The 14701-nt window shown below is 35.9% G+C and overlaps 2 protein-coding genes across 2 annotated transcripts in view; one reads left to right on the top strand and one right to left on the bottom strand.

Moving 5' to 3' along the window:
* Positions 1-4884: 4884 nt before the first annotated feature.
* On the bottom strand, positions 4885-8239 carry LOC136759177 (dynein light chain roadblock-type 2). Its single transcript, XM_066714058.1, has 4 exons — positions 8098-8239; positions 6096-6171; positions 5655-5822; positions 4885-5176 (listed from the first exon to the last, which is right to left on the bottom strand). The coding sequence occupies exons 1-4, from the start codon at positions 8098-8100 to the stop codon at positions 5133-5135; spliced, it is 291 nt and encodes a 96-aa protein (XP_066570155.1). The 5' UTR covers positions 8101-8239; the 3' UTR covers positions 4885-5132.
* A 2250-nt stretch (positions 8240-10489) lies between these two features.
* Positions 10490-14701, top strand: part of wwox (WW domain containing oxidoreductase) — a 409687-nt gene continuing 405475 nt past the window's right edge. Inside the window, exons 1-3 of the mRNA XM_066714056.1 lie at positions 10490-10738; positions 11516-11580; positions 12122-12179. Of these exons, the coding sequence (XP_066570153.1) occupies positions 10632-10738; positions 11516-11580; positions 12122-12179 (230 nt within the window). The 5' untranslated portion in view covers positions 10490-10631. The remainder of the gene's footprint in view (positions 10739-11515; positions 11581-12121; positions 12180-14701) is intronic.

The raw sequence follows: 14701 nt of genomic DNA, 5'->3' as shown, positions 1-14701 counted from the left end.
GTGTTTTGGGTCATTGTCATGCTGGAATCCCCATCCACGACCCATTTTCAATGCCCTGGCTGAGGGAAGGAGGTTCTCACCCAAGATTTGACGGTACATGGCCCCATCCATCGTCCCTTTGATGCGCTGCAGTTGTCTTGTCCCCTTAGCAGAAAAACACCCCCAAAGCATAATGTTTCCACCTCCATGTTTGACAGTGGGGATGGTGTTCTTGGGGTCATTCCTCCTCCTCCAAACACGGCGAGTTGAGTTGATGCCAAAGAGCTCGATTTTGGTCTCATCTGACCACAACACTTTCACCCAGTTCTCCTCTGAATCATTCAGATGTTCATTGGCAAACTTCAGACGGGCCTGTACATGTGCTTTCTTGAGCAGGGGGACCTTGTTGGCGCTGCAGGATTTCAGTGCTTCACGGCGTAGTGTGTTACCAATTGTTTTCTTGGTGACTATGGTCTCAGCTGCCTTGAGATCATTAACAAGATCCTCCCGTGTAGTTCTGGGCTGATTCCTCACCGTTCTCATGATCATTGAAACTCCACGAGGTGAGATCTTGCATGGAGCCCCAGACCGAGGGAGACTGACAGTTATTTTGTGTTTCTTCCATTTGCGAATAATCGCACCAATTGTTGTCACCTTCTCACCAAGCTGCTTGGCGATGGTCTTGTAGCCCATTCCAGCCTTGTGTAGGTCTACAATCTTGTCCCTGACATCCTTGGACAGCTCTTTGGTCTTGGCCATGGTGGAGAGTTTGGAATCTGATTGATTGCTTCTGTGGACAGGTGTCTTTTATACAGGTAACGAGCTGAGATTAGGAGCACTCCCTTTAAGAGAGTGCTCCTAATCTCAGCTCGTTATCTGTATAAAAGACACCTGGGAGCCAGAAATCTTGCTGATTGATAGGGGATCAAAAACTTCTTTCCCTCATTAACATGCAAATCAATTTATAACTTTTTTGAAATGTGTTTTTCTGGATTTTTTTTTTGTTATTCTGTCTCTCACTGTTAAAATACACCTACCATTACAATTATAGACTGATCATTTCTTTGCCAGTTGGCAAACGTACAAAATCAGCAGGGGATCAAATACTTTTTTCCCTCACTGTACTTTAAAAACAGTAATACATTTTAATACTTGCTTTAAGACAGAGCTTTAGTAGAGTCTCTTAAATATGAGTGTTTCAGATTGTTTCATTGCTTAAGTAAATCATTATCTTATTACCACCTTCAGCACACTTCCTTTAGTAGCATCCTCTCAACACTTTTACACTTCCTTGCTATCACTAAAACAAAAAGCCTGATTTGTCAGTCGTTAAAAGGAATTACTATGGGCAGTATATTCATTACAATTTGTGTTACATACACAGCTTATCTTATTACTCAAAATGGTTGCAGAAATCCCCATAAATTATCTTAGAGCTACAGAATATAAACAACATGAATAAATAATTTAGCAACGTTGGCAAGTGCTACGTGCTACAGTGACCTTTACATCCTTTGACAATGTGTGTATTCATAAATGTTATTAGGTATAAAGTAATGCAAGGCCACACATAAACTTAAACAAAATAAATGCAGTGGAAATCGTTTAGCTCCATTTGAACAGCACAATTAGTGATATATTAAAAACATTTACAGTTCCTCTTTTTCTTATTTTTAAGCCGATGCGTTTATCCAAGATGACCTACATGGTTTTACAAACACTAACATGCAATGTAATACATAGACACTACATAACATGGGTAACAAGACCTCTATTGAAAAAACTCATTTACATATTACAGTGAGTAACATGAGCTATTAGAGATGGTCACAGTGATCTACAGGTATAATCTAAACAGATGCCTAGAAGGGTGGTAAGACAATGTCTAGTCTAAATGCTTATGGGAATCTCATTCTCTCACATTGGGGCAAAGAAGAAAGAAGAGCTCAGGCAGTCAGACACCCAAGGGAAGGCATGACTAATCAACCTACAAAAGAGGAACAGAAAGAGCCATAGGGGATATGATGTTAAGGTATATGAGGAGTTCAGAATGGTCTAACAGATGTTTTAAGGAGCCACTGTCAGGTAGTAGCATTTAAAAATTGCGACATAATTACATGCAAACTTTATTTTACTTTATCATAATACAGTCCACTGCTAGCACTCACAATTGATTACCAAGTGGCCTCCCTAGCCCCCCAGTGGTGGAACCAACAACCAAGGAAAGCCAAGGTACCTCAGAGCTCACCTTTGCAATGTGCACCTGTAGACACTGAATCCCGTCTCTGCTTAGCAACCTATAAGCACCAGCATAGTGTTACAGAGCACACTAAAGATCAGATCACATGCAAATTTGCTGCATTCTTAGCTCTACATGCTTGCTACTTAAGCTTAGTAGATTGTAGTTGCTATATATTGTCCTGTCTTCCACTGTATCATTTATTGAATTATATTATATTGGATTTTTGTAAAGCACTCTGTAACCTTTTTATAAAATGTCAGCTTGTATAGTATTTTATTTAACGTGTGTTGCTTTGGGCAAAGATATCAGCCAAATAAATGAATTACATCAATAAGTTGAAGTAGGGCATCACCATCTACTGTTGTCCAAACAGTCTTAATAATCCCCAAAGTTATTTACCAGCTGCAGTCTTTTATTTAATCTCTTCTATGCTGTTCACCTTACACAATTTCAATGTGATTGGAGCTACTTGTTTTTCTTCTTTCAGATCTAAGTTAGATTAGATAGAGTTGAATAATGCTGATAAATCTACTGATTTTCTGCCTTTGTTATTGCTCAGAATAAATCAAAATATGAACGGACTTACTATTCACAAAATATAAAAGTGTCAGACTAAGGTAACTTCATTTTTGTGTCTATTCAATGAGAGACCAAAATCTGGATTTTGGGATTGCTAGGTGCATCACAATTGTGATTGAATGTCAGCTTCAATCTCCTAGAAAGACTGCCCCTGAAAATAGAAAAATATCTTTCATATTATACCTGTTTCACTGTAGGCACAATACATTATGACAATCTATTACCTGTTTTCCTTCTCACAAACAGTTTGCTCCGGAGGCAAGAAAGCTCTGTCCAGAAAACTATTATCCAAATGCATTTTGACCATTCTTAGTGAATTAATGTCCATTTTCTACTTCTCCACAAAGGCTTTCAAATGGAAATGTCCTGATCTCATCAAGTCTTTCATGTTTCCTTTGAAATGGTGAGTCTTGATATAGGTCGGAAATCAGCAGCAAGCTGCATAAGTGTTAGGAAATTATTGTTCTTTGACTTTTTTTTAGTTGTTCCTTAATAAATGTCCTCTTTCTGCCTCAGTCATTTTGTATTTACATGACTATCCATTGTTCTGCATCTACTGAAAAAGAATGTTCTCAATTATGTGAAACAGCTTTCTATGCAAAGGGTAAGTATGGATAAACGATTGCATTTTATCTCTTTCCTTGAATCTATGGCAACTCACTTACATAACTGTATAGCACCTACACAGGAGCGCTGTATTTCAATACGGAGAACAATTACTGGCTAATTACTAAGCAACACGTGGGGATTACATAATGACCATATGACTATATATTTTCAATTGCTTCTGTTTTCTCCTTCAGTATTAGGTGAAACCCTCAGGCAGATGAGATGGTAAGGATCCTAAACACACAGCCAGATATTAACATTAAATTACTTACATTTGGAAAGAAAAGAAAATCTAAACCAGTGGAAATATATGCTGTAACTACAATATCTGTGATTAGAACAGAACTGACTAATACATTACAAAACATATAGTATTGTGACAAAATGCTCATAACAGGTACAATAGCTTATGGTGACATATTCTGAGGACAGATGGTAGCAAAATTATTGGAAAACATCTTCCGTTACAATTTCTTTTAAGGTTATTTTACAACGAATCAATGGTTTATACAGATTTTTCCTTACTTGTATTTAGCAAGATGAACCACAAGTGGATATCTATCTGTCAATCAATCTATCTATACACCCAACATGTACACTAAAAATAAACCTTCATTGCTTAATATCCAGCATTAAAAGCTTAGCGGAAATGCAAAATGTTAAAAGGAAATCGATTCATCCATTCTATTTTACGGATTACTTGTAACTGCCACAAAACAGGCCACTAAATGCCTAAAAAATTGCTTCATTGGAAAAACAATTAAGAACAAAGCTGAAGTGAAATGCATTGCTTAGCACCTTTGTTTTGATTTAGACCTTTATATATTAGAGTGTCATCTAAATGATTTAGGTTTGAATAAGAAAGATAAGATGAATTAACATCCCAAATTAATGGAAGTGTAATCGCTCAATAAGAAAGTGCCATGACAAGTTTAGCTGTCCTTTACAAGATGCTGACCACACGGTCTGTGGGACCGATACATATGTTTTAATCAAAACGTTTGCAGCTACAACTGTTCAGTATAAGCCCCTAACAGATCAATAACAAAATCAAGATGCTATATTACAACTGCTGATTTGATCTTGGGCTGGATTAAATCAAAACTTTGACCCACCTGCTAATAGAAAACTACAGAACTGTACTCATTTTTAGTAAGATGACACTTTCTTCTAATCATAAATGTAACCGCTATGATGTACAGGTTTGTAGTTTGGAAATGGCAGCTATGATCTGTCAAATGTACTATGTTTGATTGTGGACAGAGATATCATATGGCTAGGTTATGCATCTCTTTAATCAGAAGTCTGCAAAGGAGACACAGCATTGGTACATACCGGATTGGTAAATTTTAGCATTTTGTTTTGTGGAGCCTTTTTTAGCAGATTCATGCAGATTCGCTGATTTTCATGCATAAAGATTAATTTAAGATATACTTAGTCACCTATGAGAGAGCATTAAAACAAATCAATCTCTGTTGAATAATTCATCACATATCCATTTTTATTAAAAAAAAAAAAAACAGAACAAACAGGTAACAGGTATACTTGTGGCAGATTGTAATACTGAATGCATCAAGATCAATTCGTTGAAATAATTGCAGCGGTGCCAAATGTAGTGACTTCGAAAATGTAACACTGAACTCTCCCATGGGTGCTGTACCAAGAGCGCTGCAAATATCTGCTAAAGCGTTGGTCCCTTGAGAAAGTCTGCTCAATGAGAGAGCTATTCACTGGGGTTCTGGACCACAATCAACAGGTATTCTTTGTCTGAAATGGGAAATAAAGAGAGGCACGCCTTATTATCTTCAGTACAAATTTGGTATTAAAAAGGTACATTTTCAGGTTTTTGTGCATTAGTTAGTAAACTGTACCAAGCTTATTAGCAGCAGCATTTGGATAATTTAGCTATATTGGACTAATACTCAGACCAAATTGAAAATAAAATCACAGAACCATTGAAGACTAGATTAATTCAAATTACATGTCGAATTCCAAATGTGTCATTTGATGATAGATTTTTATTCGTAAGATGATTCTTGCATTTATCTAATTAAATGCCACCGGAAAGTACAGGAATGGGTTTCAATTTGAATTGTCCCATTCCTTGTTGACTCAAAGTTCTTTTTTAATAAAAATCTGTTCCTAAATTTAATTGTAGATAAATACAACACATCAATACTGTACAATTGTTATAGATGACATAAAGAACACAGAACAGAACATGAAAGCATAGCATGGATCCTACCTGGCGCAACCATAATCTCATGTTTCTTTGATCTGATCCGGAGAAAGGTCAGATCATTCTGAGGATCCATGTCTCTCACTGTGCTTCTGGCTTTCATTGCGAGTTGATGTAACAGTCCGGCGTACTGCACAGTGGTGGAATTATCTAAAGTTGTTCTGATGGGGATTCCTGGGACACAATATAAAGTCAGTGTTACGTTGTTTTATCAGTCTTTAAAAGATCAAAACAACATCAGAGGAAAAACTAATAATGTGGCATAGACAAGTACATCGGACATTTTTGACTCATGAAGTTTTATTCTTTTATGTAATTTTAAATGGAACAAAAACTAATAAACATTAAGTATGAACAAGTACATATGCTAATTAGGCTATATTATTTGTCCAGATTATGCTACCTGTTCATAATGTCAAAGCATGGAATTAAAAGTCAACGGTTTACCTTCAGCATTTACTACTATTGTTCCAATTACTCCTTTGTGTGACTGGATTCTTTTTAGTGTTTCCTCTACTTCTGCCTGCAAAGAGATTTGGTAAAAAAAAAAAAAAATAGATACACTGAAGAATAGAGTAACCACAAACACCCACATATTTCTGTCAGATTGACATTTGATTAATTGTGTATGCACACACAAAGTATAAAACGAATTAATCTCCTTTTAAAACCCATCACATAGTAAGAAATGAATCATATCTGATAATACATGGCACTGGACACTGGTGAAATAGTTCATATTATACACACAGACTTACATCTTGGGGAGGCCTTCATACAGCAGTGGATTGACAAAAACAGCTGCTGCTGAATATATATATATATATATATATATACACACACACACAGCTCTGGAAAAAATTAAAAGACCACTGCAATTTTTTCTTAAATCAGCATCTCTACATGTATGGCAGCCATTCCATTCCATACATATTTTTAGTTGGAATTTGGGAGAAATGTTGTCAGTAGTTTATAGTTTACCCAAACAAATACCTATAAATAGTAAAACCAGAGAAACTGATCACTTTGCAGCGGTCTCATAATTTTTTCCAGAGCTGTGTATATATATATATACACACACATACACACACTACAAGATGCTGTTTGTCATGTGTCATGTGTATATCTTTCTGCAGTGCAACAAGACAAGTATCCCTAAACTGGTGTATTATAAAAAATAGTAAACTAATCGACAACAACCCCAAAACACAGAAAATATACTTAAATAATACCAAGTCAGCATGAGAGCTCCCCCACAACTTCCAAACAAAACATAAAAATAGAAACTAAGAGTACTGCATCATCTAGGGGCTGTAAAGAACAAGCCTTTTACCTTAAATAGATTTTGCTTACGGCGACAAAGTTATGCAGGTACCTCGTGTCACCTAGTGATATAGTGATACACATTTTTTTGTGTCTGATTTGATAATTTGGTTAGGGTTTGGCATAGGGTTAAAGTCCTTAATTTAAATCTGTTGTCTTTCATGAATCTGTTTGATCACATTATTATTATTAATAGTAGTAGTAGAGGTCATAGTAAAAGTAGTAGTAGTAGTGGATATAGTCATGTAATTCATGAATGAAAAATAAATAAATCAGACATACAAACAACCTGATATTTTCACAAAAGCTGTCATTAAGTCATAAAGTCATAAATGTCAGTTGGATGGATGCATATTAAACATTTCTGTAACTAAAGCATTGTGGATCACTTACACATTACACCTACATGTACATATATACATATGAATAGACACTGGTCTCTCCTGAAAATCATACTGAACCCCTATTAATTAAGGAAAACTATACTTATTGGTCAACACAGCAATTTAAATTAATGTTGTTGACACCCAAAATAAATGTCTGAAGAAACAGTAACATGGAGAGAGATATTGTGTAGTGTCTGCAGAAATAAAAATGCAGTAACCTGAGCTTGTTTGCCTGGTTAATAGCAAAGACAGCAAAAATAGTACAAGCATGTAAATAGATTAAAAATTAAAAAAAATCTCCATTCTTCAATACCATGCAATATCTTGAGGAATTGGACTTGTGGGTTTTCGTGCCCGTGGAAAACATACATTGCGGAACAGTGGCCTACAGCTTAATACAATTACTACAATTATCCGGCCCATGTATTGTCGGCCTAATGACCTGCTACATGTTTTGTCTGTTTATTTACGTCGTGTTACAAAAGATACACAATCAAACGTTGATGTCAGAAACGTCAGAATTGAAACACAAAACAAAAGAAAAACGTTGTATCTCGGCGTACCACTATGTATGTATTACGGTGTGCTTAAGAAACATTGTTTAGCTACCAGTCGAAATGTCAAGTACAGAAGATTATTAGATTATGTATTATAAGAAATACATCACAACGTCTGGTTGATAAAATAACATTTTAAGATAATGACTTGTAAATTAAATGAAAAACAATCGCCATAATTACCATATTTATCCGCTCTTGTACAAATGCTAACAATTGTTTAGCAACCGTCAAAGCCAGCGCTCTGTCCTCGGTGTTCGTGTTGCTAAGAGGAAACGGAAACCCTCGCTCCAGTGAGAGTCTCTGATTGGCTGCAGCCCCGCAATGGGGCGGGACGAGCTTTCCAATAATGCAGTGCAGTTCAGGTATAATACATTTTACAAATTTACCATTTACACAAGTGTATACGAGATACAGTAAGCAATACATAAGGTCTTACATCCTAGATTGTAAACGCTCATAAGTGCAGACAAGATGTTAAGTCAAACATCTGGAACATCTAAGTTAACCTCTGTCCACTTACTATTATGATTTTTTTCCAATTAACATTTTATTGTTTTAAAAGTTCATAAACTATTTTTTTAACAGTTACAGTTTATTTGCCAACTTATTAAATAGGCTACAAAAAACGTAAATACTTAACTGCTTATTGTAGACAACATACAGACCAATCAGTCTCACCTGCATTACTTGTAAAATGTTGGAAAAAATGATTAGACAGAAAATAAAGGAGCATCTTACTGATAACCATATTCTTGCAGATAGTCAACATGGGTTTAGACGAGGCAGATCATGTCTTGTTTTAACATGCAACTGCAGCTGTAGATCAGGTGAAAGCATATGATATGATATACTTAGATTTTCAAAAAGCTTTTGATAATGTTCCACACCAGAGACTGATCCTCAAAGGCATTTTAGGCATTCAGAATAATGTAAGTAGATGGATTATGAACTGGTTGATGTATAGGAAACAGAGGGTGTCAATTAGAGGAGTTGCTTCTAACTGGAGTGAGGCTGTTAGTGGAGTTCCACAGGGATCAGTACTAGGGCCTTTGCTTTTTTTAATCTATATTAATGATCTGGACTCTGGGATAGTTAGCAAACTTGTCAAATGTGCAGATGATACTAAAATAGGTGGCTCAGCAGATACAACCTCGGCAGCACAGGCTAATCAAAGGGACTTAGATAATATTAATTGGCCGATGAAATTCAATGTGGAAATGCAAGGTAATACATGCAGGTTTCAAAAATGTCCACTATAATTACACTATGGGAGGAATAGAACTAGATGAAGTAACGCATGAGAAAGACCTAGGAGTCTATGTGGACTCCTCACTTTCTCCATCCAAACAATGTGGGGAAGCAATAAAAATGGCAAACAATGTTAGGGTATATTGTCAAAAGTGTAGAATTGAGAACAAGGGCAGTGATGTTCAGACTGTACAATGCACTAGTTAGAGCTCATCTGGATACTGTGTGCAGTTCTGGGCTCCACACTTCAAGAAAGATATCGCTGCTCTAGAGGCAGTTCAGAGGAGAGCAACCAGACTTATTCCAGGTCTGAAGGGAATGTCCTACTGAGAGACTGAGGAACTGAACCTTTTCACCCTGGAACAGAGGAGACTACGTGGGGACTTAATTCAAGTCTTCAAAATCATGAAAGGCATTGACCACATCAGTTTACATCAGTTCAGTTTTCCAACTGAACATTTTTTAAACTGAACTGAATTAAATCTGGCATTGGGTGAGAGTTATTTTATGTTTTTATTAATGTATCCCAGGATGCTATACTTATTTTGTGGCTTAAAAATAATATGACTGTTTAACAAATATGATTTTAATAATTGATACAGTTTTCATACAAAACCAATGGAGCTGTATTTTTTCCTCATATTGTAATTATATATTTACATTTTTTTATTACACAGAAGCCTAACACATTATTATAATACTGTTATAATTATAATACTGTTATAATACTGATTAAGGGAATCTACGAGTAAATAATCCCTACTAATTGCCTTTGAAATGTCACAGAGCATGTCAATCTGGAAAACTAAATTGACATATATTAAATATCAATTCGTTTTTTTCTTCTCACTGCAGATGACTAAAGTATAATGTGGACTAGGCTTGTTGCTATAGTGTTGTGTATGTATTGTGTAGGCTTATGTTAATCATTAAAATTACTTTAAAGTACATTTGTACTTATAACATTCACAAGAAATAAAATAATAATTATAATAATAATAATGAAGAATTAATTGTTATCTTTGGGGGGTTGGGGTGTCAATATAAGAAAGAGTAAAAAAGCCAATGGAATCTATTTCCAGATTAATTAGTAAGAATTCCAATTAACAACAAAAGCAATATAATATTATAATATCACATCTCCAAAGCCCTTAACTACCATGCAAGCAACATACGTCTCTGTATGGTTTCAACGCACAACCGAGGGAAAGACTACACGTCGGTATAGAACACGCAATGCAACATTAAAATAGAACTTCATTTCCCAGTTTACCCTTCGCTAATCTTTCTGACGTCAGGTTTTAATCCCGGAAGTGTCGCTAAAACAGTGCACACAACATATCAGTGCAGAGTGAGTTTTGCATTGTGACAGTCCCGAACACGCCACATAAACATTAGCGCTCATTAAACTGCTTGCACATCTCAAAATTTACGCAAGGTTGCAGAAAACCCCACAATAAGGCACTATGGCAGCTTTAAAATACGCAGGTTTGGATGATACTGACAGTGAGGACGAGTTACCACCAGGCTGGGAAGAGAGATCTACAAAGGATGGATGGGTTTACTATGCAAAGTAAGGGAGGAATAAAAAGTGATTTTTTGAAGTTAATACTGGTTGTCAAACTGAATAATAGTGATACTCAGTGCAGAAAAGACCATGCAATCTCGCCATGTTAGTTGTGAGAATACTGTTGTTGTTTTTGAGGGGATATGCAAACACGCAAAAACTACTTTACGAAGATTGACTGCCAACTAGTATAATGCAAAGCAGGTGTCCAGAAGCAGTGTTCCCACATAGCGTAGAACTGTGTATATATCCATGGCACACTTACCATTTTATAGAGCTTATTTAATAATACACTTGAAATGAAATGTCTTGTTTTCAGAAATTCTATCTATATCACACATTTTAAGAGCCTCCTTCTACAAACACATACATATAATACTCGTTTGCAAACGTTTTTGCCACATTTCCCTTTAATGTTGCTTTTAAAACGATTATACGCGACTTAAAGGTTTGCATTGCATTGTGGGCGTGCTAAATATCGTAAAATGTGTTCTGTACTTTGTAGCATACTTAAAAATGTAAATGCATCACAAATGTTTTTAGGTTGCAGAGTATCTCCAATATTATGATTCGCTCTTGCATGTGGAGTTTTCAATACATACGTTACTTATGTATTAATACATAGATATAATGTAGCTAAAAGTGTCTTATTTTTCAGTGGGATATATCTATCACCCCTAATGTTTCCTACATCGTGCTACCCAAAAACGTGTACAGTAGTGTATTTTCAACAATTAATAGATGAAAATGTACATATATGCAACTTCTGACATGTTTACTCAGCCATGAAGAGATGAAGACCCAATGGGAGCATCCAAAGACTGGAAAGAGGAGGCGTGTGGCTGGAGGTTTGTGTATTGCCAACCATTCCTAACAAGTGCAAAGAATGAGAAAAGCATGATGAGTAACCAATATCGATTTACTTAAAGTATTATGTCTCAGCACTTTATGCCACATCACTGCTCTCCTTGCAAAATGACAAGCTATAATGATAATTGTTGTGTACATTTGAGATCATTATATTTAATGTCTTGATATATGAATATTTGAGGACTTGGTTTGAATGAAACCACTTAAGGTTAAACAACAATTGATGAGGTTTCATTATGATAGTGCTCTGTATTTTGTGATCTGTAAGACACTGGCAAGCCTCTGTTCCATACATGCAATTTATGACTGGAGTTAGTTTTTCGCCATAATCTAGGGACAAGAGAGATTTTTCTTATTGGCTTCTTATTACTGCCCGTATTAAATTCATGAGCCTTGTCCTTCCCCTCTGCTCTTTTCACCATGCTTGCCCACTCCATTCCTCTTACTGTAAGGTAAAAATGTTGCTCAAGAGGGTATATTTATTAATTTTTGCTATGAATCTGTCCTTATTTTCTGTAGATCTACCATATGGATGGGAACAAGAAACTGATGACAAAGGCCAGATTTTCTATGTAGAGTAAGTAACTGTTGTCTTACTACTTAAAGCAAAAAGGTGAACATTTTCTGGGGTTAATGTTGGACAGTGTTGGGATATGGGCACCTCTGCTGACTCTGATGACTAGGTATCTGGTCCAATGAGTCAGAATGTTTATTCATTTATTTTTAATTAAGTACGTATTTGAATGCAATGTGTGCCTACAGAAACATTTTGTTGGTGCTTTGATTTTCATGTCGTGAATGATGATCACACAGCTTTAAGATTTCAGTGAACTGGTCAATAAGGCTAAATCTGCCCCTGAGTGTTGGATATAATAATATGATTTCCTCCTGTGTCTTTGCATATTTAATTTGTAGCCTTTTAAGAGTTACTTAGACAGCCGCAATTTATTAAAGTTGGGAATGGGCTGTACTAAGCTCTGTTTGGGTGTTTTCCTGCCAAATAACACCTAAAGCAGTGCTATTTCAGAAGCCAAAGGCTGAACTCAGAAAAATAAGTTTAAAAGCACCAATTAAGAAAATAGTTGAATTAAGGATTCAATATGCTTAAGTAATTGTGACTTAACTTAAATGAAAACCCAGTTACCCAGGGGGGGGGTCAGGATCTTGATTGGGAAACCATGTTTTGTATTATGTCTGTACTCTCAACTCTACTGTGCTATGTAAATGTATTTAAAAGTAGTTAATGTAGGCTTCTTCTCATTGAAAATACTGTAGTAATAACCTGCTGTTTTCTGTTTATTCATTTAGTGGCATTGATGCATAGAGCCAGGGCTCTACAGTGCAAACATTTTACTCACATTTGCAAGTACATCTGTGGAAAGTCATGCAAGTCTTCTAAAGTATAGGAGCACTTAACATTGAATTGACATTGAAGACAGACACAGTAAAGACAGGTGATACAGCAGTACAGTACAGACAGAGGCAACAAAGCAAGCAAGAAAACAAACCGCTACATTGTGTATTAGCAGGGTAGGTTAACCAATAAACAGGAGCAAGCAGTAAAAGGGTTAGGAGGATTTAAAAAATTAAAACTACCAGATCCTTAAAAACCTTTTTCAAAAAGGTGATTTTAAAGACATTTCTTTAAACTATCACGTGTAGAGGCTATTCTCAGAACCTCTGGAAGTGCGTTGCACAGCCGTGGTGCAGTGCTGCAGAAGGCTGGCACTATATGATCAAATTAGTGCCATAAATATTGAATTCAAAATATAATTATATATTATAAATGAAAAAACAAATGGAAAACGTTTGAGTTTAGTTTTGAGTTTGCAGTGGTGCTGCTTTGTGTGCATATATTTACATGTCTTGTACATTGTTGCATTTGCTTTTCATTTGACCATTAAATATTAACTATTTATGATGTACCACTGATTTTTTTTTTTTTTTTTTAGTGAGCCCCTACATTTTGGACTGTGCCCCTAAATTGAAAAATGGAAAATAGTAAGCTTAGAGCCATGAGAGCATAGATGACCATGCTCAATAAAATAGGAAAATATAAGTTAATAGTTGTATATTATACATTTAAAAAAATAATTATTTTTAATTACACTGTGACGGACTGTGCTTGATATTATATTGTCTTGTTTTCCAAGGTCAGTTCAAATTTGTTTTAGCAGGCTGTAATTGCTTCACATGAGCTGAGTTGTGTAATGTAGTATGAAGCTATACAATGTCTTCTCTGTATTCCAGAAAGTCTGAAAGCAATTGCAGTATTTATAACGTAAGGCAAGGTCAGCAACTCTTTGTCACCATAAAGATATATATATATATTACATATACAGTGCCTATAGAAAGTCTACACCACCTTGAACGTTTTTTCACATTTTGCTTTGTCAGTGCCTCAGTTTCATGCATTTAAATCAAGATTTTTTTCCACTTATCACCACATTGTTAAGGGGAAGAAAGTTATATATTAAAAATTCAAAATTGAATGGGATGAGTTAATACTTGGTAGAAGCACATTTGGCAGAAATTACAGCTGTGAGTCTGTTGGGATAGGTCTGTACCAACTTTGCACACGCAGATTTAGCCATTTTTGACAATTCTTCTTTACAATACTGCTCAAGCTCTCTCATGTTCCTTTGGTATTGATGGACAGCAGTCTTCAAGTCATGTCACAGAGTTTGTATTGGATTTAGGTCGGGACTCTCACTGGGCCACTCAAGGACATTAACCTTTTTGTTCCTTAAGCAGTCAAGTGTAGCTTTGGCTGTGTGCTACGGTGAACTTCTGTCCCAGTTTCAGCTTTCATGCAGAGGCAGCACGTTTTCCTCAAGGGCTTTTCTATACTTTGCTCCATTCATTTTCCCTTCTGCCTGACAAGTGCCTTAGCCCCTGCTGATGAGAAACATCCCCATGTTATGATGCTGCCATTACCATGCTTCACAGTAGAGATGGTGTTCTATGGGTTATTCACTGTATTAGGGTGGTTGGCAAACATTACACTTTGCATTTAGGCCAAAAAGTTCAATTTAATTCCATCATATCACAAAACTTTGTGGGTTATTAGAATTATGGGAGTCTGGGAGAAAAAAAATA

The sequence above is a fragment of the Amia ocellicauda genome, chromosome 9, assembly GCF_036373705.1.
Source record: "Amia ocellicauda isolate fAmiCal2 chromosome 9, fAmiCal2.hap1, whole genome shotgun sequence".
Classification (NCBI taxonomy): Eukaryota; Metazoa; Chordata; class Actinopteri; order Amiiformes; family Amiidae; genus Amia; species Amia ocellicauda.
Note: the sequence above shows the minus strand (reverse complement) of the source record. Positions and strands in the feature narration are given on the sequence as shown.

Excerpts from the sequence above, each read along its gene's own strand:
- LOC136759177 (XM_066714058.1), bottom strand. Across the intron at positions 5,823-6,095 it reads AATAGTAGTAAATGCTGAAG|GAATCCCCATCAGAACAACT; the intron begins GTAAACCGTTGA and ends ATTGTGTCCCAG. Across the intron at positions 5,177-5,654 it reads TGAGATTATGGTTGCGCCAG|ACAAAGAATACCTGTTGATT; the intron begins GTAGGATCCATG and ends TTCCCATTTCAG.